A 19,635-nucleotide genomic window follows, 5' to 3' on the forward strand; every position below is an offset into this window, starting at 1 on the left:
GCTGGTTCAGACAACGGAGATGTCGCGGGTGGATCTGACCCGGAGGAGGAGTAGTACCGCCCGGTCCTGATATCATCCAGCGAGCGAGAGGGCGGAGTCTGGATCTGAAGGACGGAGATCTTCATGAATGGTCCGATGAGGACTGCTCCGGGCGCAACACTGGGGCAGTCTTCAGCGAGTTGGTTCCCAAAATTCGCGCAGGTATGACAGTGTATTATTGACCGGTGTAGTTCGTTTGATGTGTATGAAGACCTCCAGATATCTCATGCCAGGCCCGCCTATGATTGGTGGCCATGTTCCAGATGCACCTCGTAGGCTGGATCGCCATAACCTTACTGCTTAACATTACTTAAGACGCGATGGTCGGGCGCTGCCCTCGGCAAGGGTTGCGAGCTGCCCGGCAGACGTGGCATTCCAGAGCCTGATTCTCCTTTCACGTGCTTATCACAGCAAGCTGAAGCGCTTGTAAGCTGCAGGGGTAACATGAAAAGGAAATCGGGCTCGAAAGTTCTAGGGCGTGTACTCGCTGGGAGTTTGACCTTACAGAGGTATATCGGAGTACATTGATCATGACCCCCACGGCACCTCCTCCACATCTACACACTCTCTGACGCACCCAACACAGCTTCCATCCATACAAGGACCTCAACAATGACGAGTCATTCTCCTACCGGCGCCGGCAGTGTTTTGGGAGGAGAGGGATCGACAGTTGCGGCGGTGCAAGCAGCCGTGAACGCTCGAGCGACGGGTATGAGGCATTTCTACCGAGCTCTACGCCAATACGAGCTGGCCACTACATTCTCGGCTATTGATTCTCGGCCTGAAGCGGGATGGTCAGTGATTGACTCGGACATCGAGAAGGGCAGGCCAGGCTGGTCGTCGCTGCGCAATGCAGTCACGCAGCTGTCAAACACCAGCAAGCCCGTCTACCTGACGATGGACCGGATCCTGACTGCGCTCAAGGTAATGACTGGAGTGGACAGTCAGAAACTGCTCACTACTGTGATCGGCATGTTGATGAGTGAGGCAGATGAGGGCGGTGAGCAGACGGCAGGGAGGGAGGAGCTCGAGAGGAGCTTGCAAGAGTGGTATCCGCAAGCCTTTACATCCGAGTCACTGGCCTTCCCTGCGGTACCAGAGGGCAAAGCGGAAGCCGAGAGGTTCATGGCGTTCTACGACTCGAAGTCCGCGGCACTGCTATCATGGTTCGAGGCGGATCATCCGGAGTGCGATCTTGCGGTTTACCCCAGTCGAATCGAGGAGATTCGCGAGGGGCATGCGGATCACGCAAAGCAGCTGAATGCCATCAAGGCGAAGCATGGTTTCAGGTGGACACAGATGAACGAGGAGCAATTGGTGGGGGCTTCAGGCTATCGGTTCGGCGGCTATGTTGCGGGATCGCAATTCATCTCGAATGATCTGCACAGTCAAACGGCGAACGGAGGTTCGATCGCGACCCCGACACTTCAAGGTACCATCGAGGAATTCAAGACAGATGTCCTTCGCTTCTTCGCCACTCATCACAGACTCATGGCGCTGAAGAAAGCTCACGTTGGAGGCGTGTCGGTGCGATGCACAGGTGACGTGAGGAGTCAGTAATACTCGACCAAGATCATAGCAGAACGGCGTATATCAGAGCAGCGTGCATATCAGGGAAGGGAATATCTGGGCGCTACAGCACAGGCGTACCCGGCAGCGGTTGAGCGAAGAGTTCAGGCTGTCTCGTTCGACGTTTGTAAGAGTCCTGGTGTGGATACGAGGAGGTCAGCACATGTCCATAATGCGGTGCGGTACGATAGTCAGATAGATCAGCGGTCTATATCATGGGAAATTGTGGCCCGGAGACACGCCACAGATGACCTCGACTAAGGCTCACATATCATACGAGTCATCTCGCCACCCGGCCGTTTTGGCACCCACATCCCTCCTGTATAACTCGCCTACTTGCAAAGTAAAGCAGCTCATCGCCTAGGCAGGTGTTCCCTTCACTCCCGATTGACTCGTCGCATCCTTCTGGTACTTTCTCACAACCTCCAACATACGTGGCATTGTCAGAGAGACCCACATGGCATGTCGGTCCTTTGTGATGCTTATCAACGCGCAATGACGTGCTCAGTGCGGAAGTCACTACTGAAAGGACTCTCTCTCTCATCAGTGTTGAACGTGCGGGTGGCTGACTGTCGCCACCCCCTTGGCCCTATATAAGCCGAAACGGGAGGGGAGAAATAGTCTTCCATACATCATCCGTCGATTTTCAACTTCCAACATTCTCTCCCATTCCTCGTACTTCATCAATTATCCTCCGCTGGATTGACCCCTCGAGCTCACTTTGCACCTCGCAGCAGGCTGCACTCGTCCCGTGATTCTTACATAACATGCTCGGTCCCGATCAGACGACATTTGGTACTCCGAACTGGTCGGCCGACCAATCAGATGCTGGCTCTGAGCATGAGGACGTCAACAGTGAGGATGAGGCAGGGAGGGCGAAGACTCAAGAAGCGGCAAACATCAGCAGACTGGTTGATTCCCTGAGAGCATACGAAGCGGCAACTGTACCTTTGCTCGCGGGAGTGGGGTCGGAGCAACGATGGCGAAATGTCGAACATGACCTGGCACCCGATGCAACAATCGTCAGGTGGTCGGAGGACGGCGTTGGGAAATTGTTGGGCGATTCCGGCCTCTGCTGTACACTCATGGACGAGGTTTTGCTAGCCACCAGGGAGCTCGCCGATCTGGAGGCCGAGGCCTTGGCCAAAGCTGCGCTCAAGACCACGGCGGCGGAATCGACCGGCAGCACGGGAGAGGTGACGGAGCATGAGCGCAAGGCTGCCCTCAGTACCAGGTACCCATGTGCCTTGACCTTGACGGACATGCGCGACTTGGACGAGCGATCGCACAAGCAGGTGAAGTTTCTGGCAGCAGAGAGATCCAGGATGCTTGGATGGTTCGGTTTCGAACCGAACGTCACTGGGCTGAAGGAGACTGACATCAGTATTCTGGGCGAAATCAGCAAGACGCAATCGGAACTCGTGGCCAGACTCAACGACCTGAAGAAGACGCACTCGCTGGCGTGGCCGATGCCGGTGGAGAAGACCCATATGTCAACTGACGTCGACGATGACGGGTGGGGGGAATGGGCAGTCGAAGGCGAGAATGCAGGGACCGTCCCGGAGCCCATCGAGCCAAACATTCAAACGGACCGGATCATGGACGACGTTCTGAGCGTCTTTGGGCCTCATCATCACCTCACTCAGCTTTTCGAAGCGTACTTTTCCGGGTTGGCAGTACGCACTGCCGAGGGTTGGAAAGGCCGGGCGGCGAAGAAGAGCAAAGCAGGTGCGTCGACGGCCTGACAGCCAATGGTGCGCTGGTGAGGTGGCTTGAGCAGGACTGTGATGAGGGACTCCGTTTTCCGTGTCAGGCCTTTGGTTCTCGTTTGTGTATACGTCAGTAGGGTCTGTCATCCGATTACAGTATGCGCATAGCCGTCAGATGGATCAGTTATCTCTCCAACACACATGAGCAGCAATAGATTCCAGCTCTTCCACTCGGTACTTACTCTTCCATCGCTGTCCTCAATACGGCCTAAACCTCGCTGCCGGTCCCCCTCCACTTTGGAAATCACTCCTTACCCGGCCCGCATCCCCATTCATCCCTGCCTCCCCACTCTCATCTGCGTCCTCCCACGCATCTTCATTCTCGTCGTCGTCGTCATTGTCCATGAATGGGAACGAGGAAGGTTGGCCGTTAAGAAGGAGGGAGTCGTGGAGTGCTGAACAGGCCGAGAGGGCGTCAAAGAGGGGTTGGACTGGGGATCAGCTCTACTTCAGGGTTGAGTTTCACCGAATACAGCAGCTACAAATCCGCCAGATCAAGCAGCTGGCTGATGTCAAAGGGCAAGCAAGGGATGAATAAGAGACACGCACGTTTTGACTCTTCAACATATATTCTAATCTCCCGCATTTCCGCGTCCTCCCCGTCGTCCGACCCCGCCTCCGCCCCTGCCACCTGATCATCTATCTGGCAATACAGATGTGCGGGTCCGTCTGCCGATGCGGACGTCAGAGCATGGAGGGTGAGGGATTGATATGGAAGTGAGAAGCCCGGTTGACCAGAGGAGGGGATGAAAGCGAGGACACTACAGAGCGCATCAGCTATATACCCTTTATACCGCGTACGCGGCTGGAGCTGGAGCCCAGGGGACGTACAGCTCAGTGACGTAGATCCTTCCAGCTACCTTCCCATCCCACCATCCCTCCCCGCCGACCTCTACGTCCCCGACATCGCCCCACCGGAGGACAGGCGGTATGTCCGCAAAGGAGGCAGGGGTGGAGGCTGTAAGTTGCGCGTGCTCATCTTCGCTTATGTGCGCAGGGGGCTGGTCGATCTTGGTGAGCATTGTGGAGAGGTAGTCGGGTCGTGGCTAGAAGGTGGATAGAGGCTTGAGAGAAGGAGGAGGTCTGGAAGGCTGGACGTCGCTTGGAACTTTTGGGTCCGACGCACGGATGTGCCTTCTTGGTGGGTGAACCAGCCAGCTACCAGTAGTGTGTCTTACGCCCAGCTGGAGCCATAGCTCTCCACAAGATCAGTTGCTTAACGACACAAAGCATACCAGCGCCCAAGCTGCGTATCGGAAGGCAAATGCATATGATACAGATCCACAAGCGGACCGACAAGGCCCAAATCCCAATCCCAAACCCAACAGGCCCAAATCATGCCTTCCCCGCCGCTCTCGCCTCCTTCCGCTTCCTCTTCTCAATCGCCAACCGCTTCGTCTCGAGTGTATCTTTCTGCCATCTGTCAGCTCCTGCCCCTGGCCCAAACTCATCTCAATCTCCAGCTCAAAACTCACCTCGGCCTGCCTCTCGGCATTCCCATACTTCATCTTATTGTACAGCTTTGCCTTTTTGTTGGTCATCATAATCTTGCGCAGATCCTCCTCTCCCGCTTTCCCCTTACCACTCGGTCCAGACCCGGCGGCCTTCCGAGCAGGCGCGGTCCCGAGTGATTTGATAGCTGATTGGAGTTGCGCCTGGAAGGCCGATGAGGAGGTTCCGGCGGATTCAGCCTCGAGTTCCGCGGCGTGGAGAAGGGTTTTATCGGTCGGATTTTGAGCCGAGGCGAGTAGGGCGGGAGGGAAAGTGGGGGTGGAGGTTGACTCCTCGTCGTCGTCGCTGTCCTCCTCCTCTACATCCACATCCGCCTCTTCGTCCTCCTCTTCCTCCTCCTCCTCCACCTCTGGCCGCTCGCCCGCCGCTGGCCCATCCGCCAACGTCGTCTGGTCCAACCACGGCCGCTGCATCTCACCATCACCCTCCCATGGGCTCAGATGCGGCGGGAGCAACTTCCCCGGCGCATAGTCATCATGCGCCAACACCTTGCCCCTGTTCACGCAGTCCGCGACCCACTGGGGCTGTATCCAGACCCACTTGCGCCCATTCTCCATCGCGCGCTTGCGCTCCTCGGTCATCGGCCGGTCAATCACCACGTGGGTGATAGCGTTCGCGTCCGCATCGGAGCCAGACGGGTCCGGCATCTGCGTAGCGGAAATGACGCGCGCGCCGAGCGAGCGAAGGACGAACTCCCATGTGCGGGCGGAAATCTCGCGCGAGAGGTAGAAGGTGTATTGGGAGAAGAGGAGGTTGGAGGATGAAGCGGTGGCGGAGGAAGAGGAGATGATGGTGTTGTAGGTGGTAAGGGATCCGGGGGCGACATCGTCCGTTGCGTCCTTGGATGGACGCTCGATAAAGTCCTCGGTTGGCTCTTCCGTTGCCGGCTCTCCCACCGCCGCATCCTCATCCATGTCGACATCCTCCTCCGCCTCGCCTGATACACCCGCAGTGGCCATCCCGTGGATCGCCCGCTTGACCGCCTTCTTGCTCACTCCGCTCCCCTCGCCCGCCTTGATCCCCGCACTCTGCTGGACCAGCTTGTACGCGCCGACCGACTCGCCCTTCTCCTCCAGCGCCTTGTCGAGCGGTGGGGGGTACACCAGGTTCTCCTCGTTGTACAGCTTGAACAGCGTGAAGCCGAGCAGCACCCGGTACAGCTCGACGAACGTCAAGAGGATACGGAAATCGACATCGGTAGGTACGTGTTGCTGGAACTCGTATCCCTCGAGCCAGCGCACACGGACGTCCTGCCCGTTGGAAGGCACGACGCACTCGTAGTAGACGCCCTTGATACCGAGAAAGACCTTCTGGAGGGAGTGGGTACGGATCGCCCAAAGCTTCCACTCGGAGATGAGCCGCGCGCAGTCGGCGATCGCGTCGGTGGGGACGGTGGTTTTACCGGGGATGGGGTTGGTAGGGAGGCGGGAAAAGAGGTGGACGAGGTTGAGCGGGTCTTGTAGATCCTGTAACGCGAGGGTGAATGTGGGGTATCTGCCAGTCAGAGCTGCTCGACCCGAGTGTGAAATGCAGCTCACCTCTCCTTGACAAGGTGGTCAAGCCTCAACACAGGCTTGGCATCCTCCAAATTCTTTGCCAAACCCCATTCTTGCCTCCCGACCGCCCTCGCCAACTTCTTCGCAAACGCCTTGTGCTCCCGGAACTTGTCGAGCAGCGGCTCGTGCAGCAAGTACTGGATGTCCTTGGTGTAGTAGAACGAGGTCGGGGCGGTCGAGCCCTTATTGGCCTTCTTCTTGTGAAGCGGGTCGCGGGGGTAGATACCTGTATATCAGCTTGTTTCCATGTGAGGCGACTCCTCGGGCGGAAATCAGCTCACCCTTCAGAATGCACAGCCGCCTGAAGTCCGCCAGGGAGATCTGCAGCTTTCGAATAGCAGCTGACCGAGTGACGTAATTCTTGGCCCTAGCTAATCAGCTGTAGCTCTTCTCACTGGGTAAGAGCAATACTCACGCGCCAGACTCGCCCTTCCTCTTGATCTTTGCCATTGTATAAGTGAGTAGTAGGTAAGTATAGAGGTATTAGCTGGACTATGCACTATGCGCTGGAAATCTTCACCGAGTGGAGGTCAACTTTTTGGCATTACGTTAGCCCAATCTATTACTTTATCCGATTTTCTCCCGGTCGTTTCCTCCGGAATTCCGATCGGGCCGATCTCTGCCGTAATTCAGCGAAGTCCGGCCGACTTTTGGCTCTGCAGCTGCGACTCACTCATCTTATCGCTTGTGCTTCGAGAGGACATCGCTACAGGATCAGCTGGAAGATCCGCCCGCCAGACAGGCGCTCAGTAAGATCTGGAATGTCACGCCCAAGAAGCATACGATGTCTGCCCCGGAAGGTCTCGTCCCACGCCCCAACATGCCCCGCTTATCTCCCTCCAACCTTCCTCCTCCCTTCCGTGCCTCCTTCGACTCGCCGATCCCTCTTTACCCGGCGCTCAACGTCCTTTTGGGCACAGTCGTATCCGGACAATCAGGCTTCTACTAGTCAGATACCGTATGCTCCTCCCTCACCCACACCGAGAGGCGCGTCTGCGTCTCCGCCACCGGAGGAAGGGAGGAAGAAGGAGAAGAAGCAGAGGTATCTGGATAGTCTGATGGATAAGGCTGGGGAGCTGAACCTGAGATGTGAGCTGAATGACTCAGGAAGGTGCTTAATCATTGGTCCGAGCTGACGCTTCAGGCTCTGTGCTTGATGCTGAGGGCAACTGGACAGCTCAAGAAGGAAGATACAAGAAGGCCGAGCTTTGCAAGGAGTATGACCTGGATGTAAGCTTCCCCGTACAGGACTTCGAGACACTGCTCGGACTGCAAGCTTACACTTCAGCCCCGCGACCTCCGCAAGCTCGACTCACTCTCCCCAAACCTCGTCCCCCTCATTCTCACCCGCCGCACCTGCATCCTCATCTCGATACTACACGTCCGAGCGCTCATCAAGCCCGATCGGGTCGTCGTTTTCGATACAGCAGGGACGATCGAGTCGGAGCTGCAGAAGCGGTTCAAGTGGCATCTTGAGCGGAATATCAAGGCGGGGTTGAAGTTGGGGAATGGGGAGGAGGAGGGGGAACATGGGGAAGAGATCGGGATGGCGTATGAGCATCGGTATGTCAACGGCGCGCGGATGTTCTCATGTGCATAGATTGCCGTGAGGCATGAGCTGACCCCTCCAGTGCACTCGAGTCCATCCTCGTCGCTACTGCCAATGCGCTCGAAGAGGAGATGGCCTTCACCCGGTCCCTGGTGCAGCAGCTCCTGGAGGATCTCGATGGCGATATCAACCGCGACAATCTCAAGCGGCTCTTGTACTACTCGCGGAAGATGGTCGGCTTCCAAAGTCGAGCGCGATACGTCAAGCGAGCAGTGGACGAAATACTCGATAACGGTCAGTTCACATGTGTTGTCCTGCGGTATGGCTCCTAGCTGATGCGGCAGATGAGGACTTATCCGAAATGTACCTGACCTCGACGGCTCTCGGTCGACCTCGCGCATCCCACGATCACGTCAAGCTCGAACTTCTGCTCGAATCCTTCACTCAGCAGGTAGAGGAAATCGTTTCGGAGATTGACACGACGGTGGCGAATATGCAATCGACACAGGAGATTGCCGAGCTCATGCTCGATTCGGGACGGAATGCGCTCATGACACTCGACATCAAGATCAGTATTGCGACGCTGGGGATAGGGACTGGGGCTTTGCTTGCCGGGGTATTCGGTATGAACGTGAGCTTTCAACTTCTTCCACCCGTCCATGGATAGAGAGGGAACAGAGCTGACATCACAGTTGACGAGCAGCCTCGAATCCACGCCCTACGCGTTCTACATCGCCACCGGTTCAGCCGGCACAATAGCCCTCCTCATATGGATATACGGCTACCGCGTCCTCCGCCGCGTGCGTCGTGTCGCCCTCTCTGACAAATCGTCCTCTCGGCGCCATATAGTCTGGGAAGACGCTATTTCGCGATTACCGCAGACGGATCCATTGACGGGTCTGCCGAGGACGATTTCGCCATGGACAGCGCGCGCGGCGGAGAAGTGTGCGGTTCCGAGAACGACGGTGGGGAGTTGGATGAGGAATGGGTTTAGGTGGGATAAAGGGGATAGGAGGGCGGAGAGGCGGTTATTGAGGGTGATGTGGGAGGGGAATGCGCCGGGACCAGGGCAGGGGCCAGGGCAGGGAGGTGGGGTGTTCAAGGCGAGATTGGGCGCAGGGGAGTAGGGGTGCGAGGTAGGCTGGACAGGGAGGGGTAGGTGATCATTGCGGTCAGGTAGGGTACGGAGGGGTCTTGGGGGATCTTGTAGGACGGTAGGTTGTATCGCTACTCTAATGACTGGTTGTTATGTGACTAATATGGTATCCGAGGCTGATCTCCTGACGCACACCACTCGTTCAGCCTGAACAGTCTGATTAGGCACTGCATGTGTCTATCACCCGCTGATGCTGACTGTCAATCGCGACCTTCACGGATCTCCCACGCCATCTCAAACATATGTTCAATCCTCTCTGCTTATTCATACATCTACGGATACATGGGGATCGCACCAAATGGGGACCTGACCGATACTGATGCCGAGCTCTGGCGGTACTACACAACTCACTACCTTATGAGCGACCGGAGAATATACACAGATCTGCTCATACCTTACTACATGGATCTATCTCGCGTCTCCGCGCTCACCACCTAGCTCACTGCCCCTCGTCCCCAGCTCCGCTCTGCTTGGCCTTCCCTCGCCCCGTCAAGTCCCTGATCCTCTCGACATACATCTCCCGCTCCATATCGTGCGCCTCCTTCATCACGTCCAGCTTCCTCTCCGCTTTCTCTTTCGCCGTCTCCGCCATCACCCTCCTTTCGTCCGCATCGGCTGCCCTTCCCCTCGCCCCCTCGACCGACCTCTGCAACGCCGCCCGATCCTTCGCCCACGCCTCGGTTGCGGCTTTCATCTGCTGTCGAAGGTCTTGGCGGTCCGCCTCAAGGCCCTCGTTCTTCAGGATCGCATGATCGGCCAGTGCTCGAGAGTGCGCTGCGATCGTCTTGGACTGGGCGAGCCACGCGTCCGATGACGCTTTGGCGACCTTTGCCCGTTTTTCGGCCACTCGAGCGATTCGGGCTTCGGCCTCCGCGGTTGTTGCGCGAGTCTCGGAATCCCGCCTGCCGGCTTCGTGGGCCGAGGACGATGCTGCTGCTCGTAGCTCCGCATCCGCCTGGCTCTGCTCGAGTCGTCCGATCCTGGCCAGCAATTCGCGGTTCTTGGAGAGGACCGCCTCCTTTTGCCTCTCCATCTCCCCAGTCCTCTGCTCAGCCACCTGTCGGGCCCTATCCGCCGACTTTGCCTTCTCTATCGCCTCGTCCCTCCTGCTCTCTGCCTCCAGCTTGCCGGCTTCGAAATATGCCCTCGCCCCCTGGGCAAATCGTAGCCGTGACTCAGCTACCGCCCATCTCACCTCGGCCGCTGCCTTTGCTGACCGCAACTGACACGTCTCGTCCCCACTGCCGCTACCGCCCTTTTTTACCTTCTCTTGGAGGGCCGCCAACTCCTGCTGCGTGGATCTTACGGTCCGCTGATACGCTGCCGAAACGAGTTGCTCCTCTTTGAGCCGACTACTTATCCGATTGACTCGCCGCTTTGACGCCGCCTGAGCCGTTCTTGCTTGCTGCAGGCCGATCAGCTGACGCCGGAGATGTTTCATCTTGGCGTTCGCGGCGCGCAGAGTCGGATCGATCGAATTCTCGTCCCCGTCACATTGCGCCCCCAGGGTCGCTGCCATTTCGGCATCGCCCGTACCTATGTCTATGTCCTCGTCCGTTTCGGCTTCGCTCTCGTCGCCATCCTCAGGCGGTTCGCTCCGCATCGCCGTATCGCTCTGCAGGTCCACTTTATCGGTATCGCTATCCGTGCCCCTGAGCTGAGCGCTGAGGACCGCCCAGGCCCGATCATCGTCCGAGTCGAGCTGTGACGGCCGATCACCGGCTGGCACCGTTGGGCGGGGACCCTTTGAGCGGGTCTCCAAAACCAATCGCGCCCGCGAGTCATCCAAATTCCCGTCTATACTGATGTCCATTGACACCTGGACATCAGACAGCTGCGACGAGCGCTGACTCTTCCGACCCACCGATGCTTCCCGCCGTGTCTTGAGCTGCTGAAGCGCTTCGACGCGCAAGAGTCGGTCGCTGAGGGAAAAAGGGTCCACGCGTGCCCGGAGTAACATGTCGGGGAGATAGGTGTATTGCGGCTGATGCGGGACCGGAGAAGAAGGGGGCATAGACGGTGACGGTGGACAGCCGATTTTGCGGCTTAGGTCGTCAGAGAAAGGTGTCGTCTAAAGGGGAACTAAAAGTAGATCAGCTGCTGGCTTGATGCGGTGCTGACTGCGATAGGGAACGCGCATATTCACTCGAGTCTCGCGGTTTGGACGGAGACAGGCACTTGGCTGCTATAACTTCGAGGTATGTGGCTCAGACAAGAGAAGGAGTAGAGAGACTATCGGCGGATGCGACGGTCTGTGGAGGGGCGGCGATGCCAGCAAGGGTCTGTGCTCAAAGCGGTCGTGCACCCTCGAATTCATTACGACCAGCTTGGGCGCTTAACAGCTTCGCCTCTGCGCTTCCTTCTCGTCTGCTTGTGTTGTTTGGCTCCAGCTGTAGGCCTCATCGAAGCTACATGATGTTAAATACGTACAAACTGCCATGACTCTATGAGCTGATACCGCTAACTACGAACTACAATCTTTACCCATATTCTATCTCACACATACAATACTGGAAGTGAACAGCTCCTCCGGAACCCTCCCTCCGTCCCGCATATACCGCCACATACAACACAATATGCACACCTTGTCAAAGCGCCTCCCCACCATCCCGCTCCACCTTGACTTTCCCCCTTCCCGTCAGGTCTCTGATCCGCCTCGTATACATCTCTCGCTCCATGTCGTGAGCCTCCTTGAGCACTTCCAGTCTCTCCGCCGCCTCTTGCCTCTGCTTCTCCGCCTCTTTTCGCTTCTTTTCCGCCTCTCCCACCCGTCTCTCCGCCTTCTCCACTGCCGATCGCAATCCCACCCCCTCTTGCCAAGACCCTCCACCGATCGCTTCCAGCTTGTCCTCCAACTCGCCATTCTTCCTATCGAGGCGGTTGATCTTGGCCAGAAGTAGCATCTCCCGCGCAGCCGCTTCCCGATTCAGATTATCCGCCTTCTCCACCCGGACCCGTAACTCGCTTTCGCTCTCGACCGCCCGGCGTCTTTCGGGCGTCTCAAGTGCTATCTGGACCCCGGCCGTGTTCACCTTGGCATGGAGGTGTTGCGCTTCGGTGTGATGTTTTGTATTCGCTGTCGCTAGTTGCTCCTCCGCAACCCTTGTTGCCCGCTCCGCCTGCTCCACCTGCGCCTTGAGAGCCGCCATCTCCGTTATCGCCAAGTCCATCCGCCCCTGCTTCTCTTGTAGGCTGTCCTGAACCGCTCTCATGTCCAGCTCCACCGCCTTCAACCTGGCGATCGCCTCCTCCTTCTCCGAGCATAGAGTCCGCCGATCGGCGTAATGATCGGTCCTGAATTTCTCGTAGTCCGCCCGCATCCAGTTCAGGCTTCCTTCCGACTGCACCAGCTTCGCCTCCGCCGCCTCTTTTCCAGCCGCCAGAGCAGCGCGCTCTTTAGCTGTCGTTGAGCTCCTTTGCTGCTCGGCTGCCAGCTCCTGCTGCAGCGCGCGCACGATCCGACGATATCCGGCCGAGAGGGCTCGCTCCGCGTCGAGTTGGTTGGCCGTCCGGTCCGCTCGCTGCTTGCCCGCCGAATGACCTGTGTTCGCCTTCTCGAGTCGCGAGAGCCGGCGTTGAAGATAGGTGAGCTTGGCGTTGGCGGCTCGGAGGGTAGGGTCGATACCGTCGCCTGCGGAAGCGCTCGGGCTCGGCTCGCGATCCAAATCCGCCATCTTCTCGTCCTCTCCTGTTCCTTCCTCCTCCCCTTCCCACTCCTCTGACGAGTCGCTATCCATAGCATTGTCGCTCCCGAAGTCTTCATCCTCTTCCGTAGCCTCCTCGCCGTCCGTAAAGACCGCCGAGGCTCCATCCTCCTCGTCCGAGTCCAGCTGGCCCGGGGTTGCCGCTCGCCGATTACTTCTGGGCCGATCGACCGACTTTGGCTCGTCCAAGTCCGACTCGAGAGTATCGGGCGGGAGCTGAGAGAGACGGAGTGGCTGAGAGCTACGCTCGGCTGAGGCCTGCCTCCTCTCCTTGAGCTTTCGAAGGGCTTCGACCCGGAGAAGCTCAGCGCTGAGCGCGACGGGGTCAAGAGGTAGGCCGACCGCCATCCTGGTGAGCGTCGAAGGAAGGGGGATATGAGATAAGAACTGAGAGATGCGAGAGGCAGGATGATGTGCGTGTAGGGTGGCTGGAGGGCAGAGTGATCGTTCCCGCAGGGAGAACGGTCGAAGTAGTACTAGACATCGACGTCAGCCGCAGTTCCAATTTGAACAGCTGGACTCACCTGCTGTGTCAACCGTCGGGATGACAGGAACAGATTTTAAGTCCGGCCAGCGGATAGGAGGTGTGACTCCAAGAGCGAATGTATATGTATAGAAGCAAAGTCCGCTCGACAAGCTTCAGCGCTTCAAGCGTGCCATTCACTTCCTGATGACGTAATGTGTTTCAGGCATTCGAGGAATGCTGATGACGTCACCGTTCTTGCCTCGTGCTTGTCGAGTCTAAGCTTTCTGCATGGCTTATGCACAATCCTGGTCCTCTGAGAAGAAAACTTGGTCTATAATACAACTACCTGCTGCACATCCTCTGCCACTGGTCCGCTCAAGCCGAAAGACTACTCTATACAGCAATGTACAACCGGAACAGTCCGTCAATCCCCCCTCTCCACCTTGACACCCGTCCTCCCCGTCAAGGCCCGCAGCCTCTCCACGTACATCTCCCGCTCTAGCTCGTGCGCTTCCCTCATCAGGTCCAGCTTTCTTTCGGCCTCCGCCTCCCCCTCTTCCATAGCCCGCAGCCGCTGCACCGCCTCCTCCTTCGCCGCTTGTGCCGTCTCGCACGTTGCCTTCCACTGCTCGCCCTGCCTCTCCGCTTCCTTCTTCCCCTCTTCCGCCTCCTTCCTCCTGCGCTCCGACTCCTCCCGAGAATCGTGAACTTGCTGATTCGACCGCATCAGGAGTCGGCAGGCCTTATTGTCGGGGATCCGGGAGTCGTCCCTGCGTTGCTCTGCCTCTCGAAGTCGGTGCTCGAGTTGCTGTATCGTGCGGGCGGTGGTCTGAGTGAGGGTCGCCAGTCGCTGGTCGCTAACTGTCCACGCCGCTTTCTCTTGGCCGAGGAGCGTCTCGACGTCCGTCGTCGCCTTCCGCGCCCATGCTAGCGCCGCAGTAGCATCTTGAGCTTCCTGTTGCGCCGCGTTCCGCTGGGCGGCCACTCGGGTGACTTCCTCTCTAGTCTGACCGGTCCTCCATACCGCCTCCGCCAGTCCCCCGCGTACACGATCGAGCTCCGCCTTCTCCGCTGACGACCCCTTCCGCATCGCCAATGCCTCCGCCTCGAGCTGCGCGACCCTTTTCTCGGCCGATGCCTGGCGTTCCTCGGCTCGTACAGCCCTCGCCACCTCCGCCTCGTGCTGCCCTCTAGCCGCCACCCTCTCCGTCATCGACTCTTCCCTTTGGCGTTCTCCCGCAGCCTTGACCTGGGCAAGCTCCTGCATCGCCTCTCCCAGTTTCTTCTCGGACCTCCATCGAGCCAGGCCTGCAGTATGCAGCCGCTTCTCTGCTTCTCTTCTCCCCTCGACGGCAGCGACGAGCTGTAACTGCTGCTTCCGGGCGACTTGACGGTATCGGGAGGTGATGAAGCGTTCGGCGTCGAGCTGGCGGATGAGCCGATCGGTCCGAGTCTTGGAGGTCGAGGACGAGCTTGTCTTGCGGAGCCCAAAGAGCCGCCGTTCGAGAGCGAGGATGGTGGAGTGGGCCGCTCGGAGCGTAGGGTGGATATGTCCGAGGGTTGACCCGGATGCCATCGGCTCGAGATTCTCCGCTCCACCCATCTCATCCTCCCCTTCTTCATCCTCCTCTTCTCCTGCTGACTCTTCCCCTTCACCCACCTCCGCCCACTCCTCAGACGAGTCGCTATCCATCGACTCGTCCTCTATGTCGCTAGCTTCGCCTTCCAATTCCGTGGCCTCGGCTGACGAGTCGGACTCCCGGCCGTCCTCGCTGTCCGGGATCACCGATCACCCGCGGTCTTGCCCATCGCTGAATGGTACGCGTCGTCTACTTCGGCCGTTTCCTGTCGCAGTGATCCGAGAGCTCGCCTTGGACAGCTTGGTTTGACGTGTCAGTCGGGCCAAAGCTGGTGTGACCAGCTGGACCAGCCTCCGTCTCCTCATACGGCCCGTCCAGCTGCAGCTTCCGCTTCTGCTCTGCTTGGTTGGCCTGATGATCCGAGTACGAGCGCGACGCCATCTTTCGCGATACAAGATGAGGCGAGACTGAATGCCACTCCGGCCGTAGGTAAGTAGTCGGGGGAAGGGAAAGAGGGAGGAGGATCGTGGCGAGGATGAGACGAGGCGAAGGGGCGGAGCTTGGTCGGTCCGTGCGGCAGGCCTTCTTGTCAGCATCGCCATAAGTAGATCTTCCACGAGGATGAGAGCATACCTACGATGTACGAAAAGAATGGCTAGGCAGAGGCTGTCAAGGGTATAGCTGATGATGGACAGATCAGAGAATGAAAGTGAGCGGCGAAGCAGCAGCTGCATGCTGACGCGTGATGACGTAATGTGTTTCAGATAAGAGCTCACTCATGCAGCGGAAGATTCCGAGCGCTGCGGAGCGCTTGGATCCGCCTCGTCTCCACTCAGAATGATGGACGACAGTGTATAGACGAGCCATAGCTCTGTAGCATTGTCTACAAAGGAAGCCAATATACAAACAAGAGTCCGCTACACAGACCGCATCCAGTCCCTCACCCCTAGCCCTTCCAGCTCGCGCCACCGTGATTATCGCCTTCGCCCGCCATCACTCCCTCTCCACCTTGACCTTCGACGCCCCAGAACGCGCCTCCGAGAGTGTCCTTATCTTCTGAACGTACATCTCCCTCTCCATCTCGTGCGCCTCCCTCATCATCCCCAATTTCCGCTCAACCTCCGCCGTCCTCCCCTCCGCCACCCTCAACTTGCCACCAATCTCATCCGCCGCCACCCGCTCCAGCCGAAGAGCCGGCTTCAGCTCCTCCTTCCGCTTCTCCGCCTCCTTGTGCCCCGCCTGTGATTGACTGATCTTCCCATATGCCTCCTCTTTGAGGCGCTTTGCCTGACCCAGCTGACCCTGTAGCTGCTGCTCGGTGGCCGCCCACGCCGAAGTCTGAGCCCGGATCTGCTCTCGAGCGAGCTCTGTCTCCGCTCGGGCCGATTCGAGGTATGCGCTAATATTGGCAATCCCGCTCTGCGCGTCCGAGTGGGCCGATACCGCTTGAGCGAGTTGCGCTGTGAGATGCGCCGTTTGCTGTCGCGCCGATACCAGTTCCGTCTCGGCGTTCTGCGCCCGATCCTCCGCTCGCTGTCGAGAATCGAGTAATTGCAGACGCTCCGTCTCCATAGCCGAGAGGTTCTGCGCCGCCGCTCCGAGCTCCGCGCGCGTCCGATTGAGGAGGCTCCCCAACGTCAATGTCTCCTTCCGCTTCCCCTCCACTTCCACCTCCAGCTGGGCATACTTCTTCTCCATCACCCGCAGCCGCACTTCGGCGCTGAGCGCTCGAGTCATCGCCGCCGCCCGTTCCCCCTCTGCCGCATCCCTCGCCGAAACAAGCTCCCCCCGCTGCTGGTCACTCGCCTCCTTGACAAGAGCGAGGGCTTCCTCCGCTTCCTTCGCCCTCTTTTCCGCTTCCAGCTGAGGAGCCAGCGCCTTCTTCAACTTCTGCTCCAGGTGCTCTTTCGACTCCATGATAGAGACCAGCTGCTGCTGAAGGCTCTGGACGAGATGGCGGTACCGTGCCGAGACGAAGCGCTCCGCTTCGAGCTGCCGCGAGATGCGCCCGGCGCGGGCCTTGTTGGCTTTGAGGGGGAGAAGTGTCTTCTCGAGTCGATCGATCCGCCGCTGCATATAGAGCATGTTGCTTCCGACGGCCCGGAGGGTGGGAGGAAGACATTCGAGCGCCGGGTTTGAGCCGTCGAGACCGTCCTCCGATCCGCCTGATCCCTCCGATCCCTCTTCCGCCTCCTCCGCATATCCTCCTACATCTTCATGTACCCACTCATCTGAAGAGTCGCTCTCCATCCCGATATCATCCTCGTCCTCCTTCCTTTCGGCCTCACTATCACCACCCTCCGACTCGGTAAAGTCCGCAGACGAGTCCGATTGGTAGTCCATCAGCATGACTTCGATATTTGGCCGAGGTGGCTGGCGGTCTCAGCTGAGAGATCTGATGTTCTGGGTCAGATACATGGACTTACTGGATCATCTGTCTTCGATTTTTTCGCTTTGACTGTAACCTCCTCGTCACTCAACCTCTTCTTTCTCAACCTCCCTTCAACTAGTCGATTGAGATCGACCTCCTGCAGGGCGCTCGTATCGCTGACTTGCGACAAAGTCTTTGACCGCCTTGATACCTCAAGTGAGGTAGATGAGTCGCTGAAGGTCTCTGTACGTCCCGGCGGTATAGGCTGCTGATGGACATAATCAAAGGTGAATGGGGCGTCGGAGAGCGGGTGTGGTTTGCGACTCCGTGCAGGCGATGGGCGACCCGCAATTACCATCGATGAGGCTGAGAAATCAGCTGGTGACGCTTGCACTGCTAGGACTACGATCACTCACGTCCAGCGGATGACACCTTGCTGCTGGAAGGGCTTGTCATTGTTCGCAGGAATAAGAAGGTTGAAGTAGAAATGAGGAATGAGGAGCAAGCGGGAAGAAGCTAGTTGGTTGACTCTGATGACGTAACACGTTTCACCTAATGCCGCTGGGAGTCGCTTGCGGGTCTCTGAAGTGAGCATCAAAGACCATCACGGACTGGTGTCGGCGCCCACACCTAGCCTCCAATGATGCACCTGACAGCCCAGAGGCACTCAGACCATTCCGCTCCAGATGGCCAACGCTTAGTACTGCATCCTGTCATGATCCTATCCGGACCCGCCGGTTCGGCAGCTCTCGGCATTGCCACCCAAACCTTCAAGCTCCTCATACCTTCGAATCCGCGCTCATTACCCCGTGCCTCGCGCAGCACTATCTCCACTCTCGGTTCCACGCGCGCCCCACGCGGCAACTCCCCCGCTCTCGGCCAAGCCCTACCTTATCTACCCTCTCGTCTCGCGCCTCGCTCGGTCGTACCTTCCGGTCCTCCCCACATTCTCACCCTTATCCACGCACCGCCCTCACGGGCATGACTCGGTCTTGGCGGCGTACAGGGATCAGGCGGTGAAGAAGAGGGATCAGGACTAGTTGGGTATATATCGGACTCTCGTTGCTAGGCCTCGTTCCCTTGTAGCTCTCGTATTGTTGTTACCTCGCACCTAGCCTAGATATACCTTGCATCTTTGTTAGCCTCGAACACACCACCTCGGCTTCGCCTCCTCGCAGCTGAACCCGCTGGCAGCTAGTCTAGCTATCATCATCCCCGGACTAGTCCTCGCCTGTCCCTCGACTTTCCCCCATACCAGGCTCGAACCAGGCCCCGCCAGCTGGTTCAGCACCCACCGTGACACATCCTTACTCACATTTCGTAACATGTGACTGCTCTCCTATCAGTCACTGATATATATGATCCCATCATCAGCCTCCTTCTCCCCAACTAGCCCCTTTATCTTCGCCAAGTACATCTCCCTCTCCATATCATGCGCCTCCCTGATCATCGCCAGCTTCCCCTCCGCCGCCTTATGCGCCTTCTCGGCACGCTGCTTGCCCTTCTCCGCCTCGTCCCGCTTCTTCTCTGCCTTGGAGCTCGCTTCCTTCAGCATCAAGTTTTTCCTCCTCCAGCTTGAGCTTCCCCTCCGTCATCTCGACCAGCTCGACCTGGGTACGCCGGAGAAGCCGCCGGAGTTGCTGCGAGACGTACCGCTCCGCGTCGAGGTGGTTGTCTAGGCGACTGATACGACGTTCCCGAGCGGTAGACGTCTTGACCGCTGCTGTAAGAGTTGCTGTGTTTGTGCGACGGAGGTGACGGAGTAGGGTATCGGCTGCGAGGAGGATGGGGTCGATGGAGGGAGTAGGGTGTACCGATTCGGCGGGATCGACTGCTGGCTGCTTCCCGGCGTCCCCATCTACTCCAGCCCCCTGATCTGCTCCACCATCGTCCATAGTCACATCCTCCTCGTCCTCATCTTCCGCCTCCCTGCCATCTTCCCAGTCAACAGACGAGTCCGTCTCGTCCGACACCTCGCTGCTGACGTCGTCTTCGCTGTCCGAGCCGAATTCCGAGTTGGGTGGAGTATAGTCGCCTGCGAAGACTTCTTCATTCTCTACGTCCTTGTGCTTCTGTCCGAGCTCCTGTGCTGCCTCCTTGAACGCCTCCTCGCGTACTTCAGCCGAAGACCTCGTCGCGTCCAGCCGGAAATCGACGCCAGTCGGAGCGTCTCCTTCCTTCTCCATCTTCACCGTCTCCACCTTCATCTCCTTGAGAGCCGTTCCGATGCCCTCCACCTCCTGTGATGCCTGAGAGATGAAATGTAGAGGTGACATGATGTACTCGGCCGGACGAGGCGAGGGAAAGGGTGAGTCGGCCTGTCGCGTCAGCTCTGAGTAGCTCAATAAAAGTTCTCCGCACTGA

At 58.2% G+C, this 19,635-nt stretch overlaps 9 protein-coding genes across 9 annotated transcripts; 3 read left to right on the plus strand and 6 right to left on the minus strand.

Annotated features, from left to right (window-relative positions):
* Positions 1-651: 651 nt before the first annotated feature.
* On the plus strand, positions 652-1,869 carry MKK02DRAFT_31408 (uncharacterized protein; the record flags this gene model as incomplete). Its single annotated transcript, XM_053088283.1, has 2 exons — positions 652-1,591; positions 1,622-1,869. 2 exons carry the CDS (start codon positions 652-654, stop codon positions 1,867-1,869), a joined length of 1,188 nt encoding a protein of 395 aa, XP_052947634.1.
* Positions 1,870-2,375: 506 nt separating this feature from the next.
* On the plus strand, positions 2,376-3,353 carry MKK02DRAFT_42235 (uncharacterized protein; the record flags this gene model as incomplete). Its single annotated transcript, XM_053091897.1, has 1 exon — positions 2,376-3,353. The coding sequence occupies one exon, from the start codon at positions 2,376-2,378 to the stop codon at positions 3,351-3,353; it is 978 nt and encodes a 325-aa protein (XP_052947635.1).
* A 222-nt stretch (positions 3,354-3,575) lies between these two features.
* MKK02DRAFT_42236 (regulator of volume decrease after cellular swelling-domain-containing protein) lies at positions 3,576-4,399 on the minus strand (the record flags this gene model as incomplete). The annotated part of the gene is made up of 3 exons (XM_053091898.1): positions 3,576-3,808; positions 3,927-4,138; positions 4,179-4,399. The coding sequence occupies 3 exons, from the start codon at positions 4,397-4,399 to the stop codon at positions 3,576-3,578; spliced, it is 666 nt and encodes a 221-aa protein (XP_052947636.1).
* Positions 4,400-4,712: 313 nt separating this feature from the next.
* On the minus strand, positions 4,713-6,895 carry MKK02DRAFT_35934 (ribosomal large subunit biogenesis-related protein; the record flags this gene model as incomplete). Its single annotated transcript, XM_053089306.1, has 5 exons — positions 4,713-4,790; positions 4,853-6,383; positions 6,428-6,671; positions 6,727-6,812; positions 6,861-6,895. 5 exons carry the CDS (start codon positions 6,893-6,895, stop codon positions 4,713-4,715), a joined length of 1,974 nt encoding a protein of 657 aa, XP_052947637.1.
* A 311-nt stretch (positions 6,896-7,206) lies between these two features.
* On the plus strand, positions 7,207-9,134 carry MKK02DRAFT_35935 (putative magnesium ion transporter; the record flags this gene model as incomplete). Its single annotated transcript, XM_053089307.1, has 8 exons — positions 7,207-7,534; positions 7,590-7,675; positions 7,734-8,008; positions 8,077-8,288; positions 8,339-8,625; positions 8,687-8,891; positions 9,000-9,031; positions 9,063-9,134. The coding sequence occupies 8 exons, from the start codon at positions 7,207-7,209 to the stop codon at positions 9,132-9,134; spliced, it is 1,497 nt and encodes a 498-aa protein (XP_052947638.1).
* A 455-nt stretch (positions 9,135-9,589) lies between these two features.
* On the minus strand, positions 9,590-11,164 carry MKK02DRAFT_42239 (uncharacterized protein; the record flags this gene model as incomplete). The annotated part of the gene is made up of 1 exon (XM_053091899.1): positions 9,590-11,164. One exon carries the CDS (start codon positions 11,162-11,164, stop codon positions 9,590-9,592), a length of 1,575 nt encoding a protein of 524 aa, XP_052947639.1.
* A 574-nt stretch (positions 11,165-11,738) lies between these two features.
* On the minus strand, positions 11,739-13,202 carry MKK02DRAFT_31413 (uncharacterized protein; the record flags this gene model as incomplete). Its single annotated transcript, XM_053088284.1, has 1 exon — positions 11,739-13,202. The coding sequence occupies one exon, from the start codon at positions 13,200-13,202 to the stop codon at positions 11,739-11,741; it is 1,464 nt and encodes a 487-aa protein (XP_052947640.1).
* A 542-nt stretch (positions 13,203-13,744) lies between these two features.
* On the minus strand, positions 13,745-17,727 carry MKK02DRAFT_31414 (uncharacterized protein; the record flags this gene model as incomplete). The annotated part of the gene is made up of 5 exons (XM_053088285.1): positions 13,745-15,092; positions 15,154-15,482; positions 15,915-17,273; positions 17,327-17,637; positions 17,688-17,727. The coding sequence occupies 5 exons, from the start codon at positions 17,725-17,727 to the stop codon at positions 13,745-13,747; spliced, it is 3,387 nt and encodes a 1,128-aa protein (XP_052947641.1).
* Positions 17,728-18,613: 886 nt separating this feature from the next.
* On the minus strand, positions 18,614-19,547 carry MKK02DRAFT_42243 (uncharacterized protein; the record flags this gene model as incomplete). Its single annotated transcript, XM_053091900.1, has 2 exons — positions 18,614-18,817; positions 18,873-19,547. 2 exons carry the CDS (start codon positions 19,545-19,547, stop codon positions 18,614-18,616), a joined length of 879 nt encoding a protein of 292 aa, XP_052947642.1.
* Between the last annotated feature and the right edge of the window lie 88 nt (positions 19,548-19,635).

This window comes from Dioszegia hungarica (genome assembly GCF_025882075.1).
Source record: "Dioszegia hungarica strain PDD-24b-2 chromosome Unknown MKK02contig_6, whole genome shotgun sequence".
NCBI lineage: Eukaryota > Fungi > Basidiomycota > Tremellomycetes > Tremellales > Bulleribasidiaceae > Dioszegia > Dioszegia hungarica.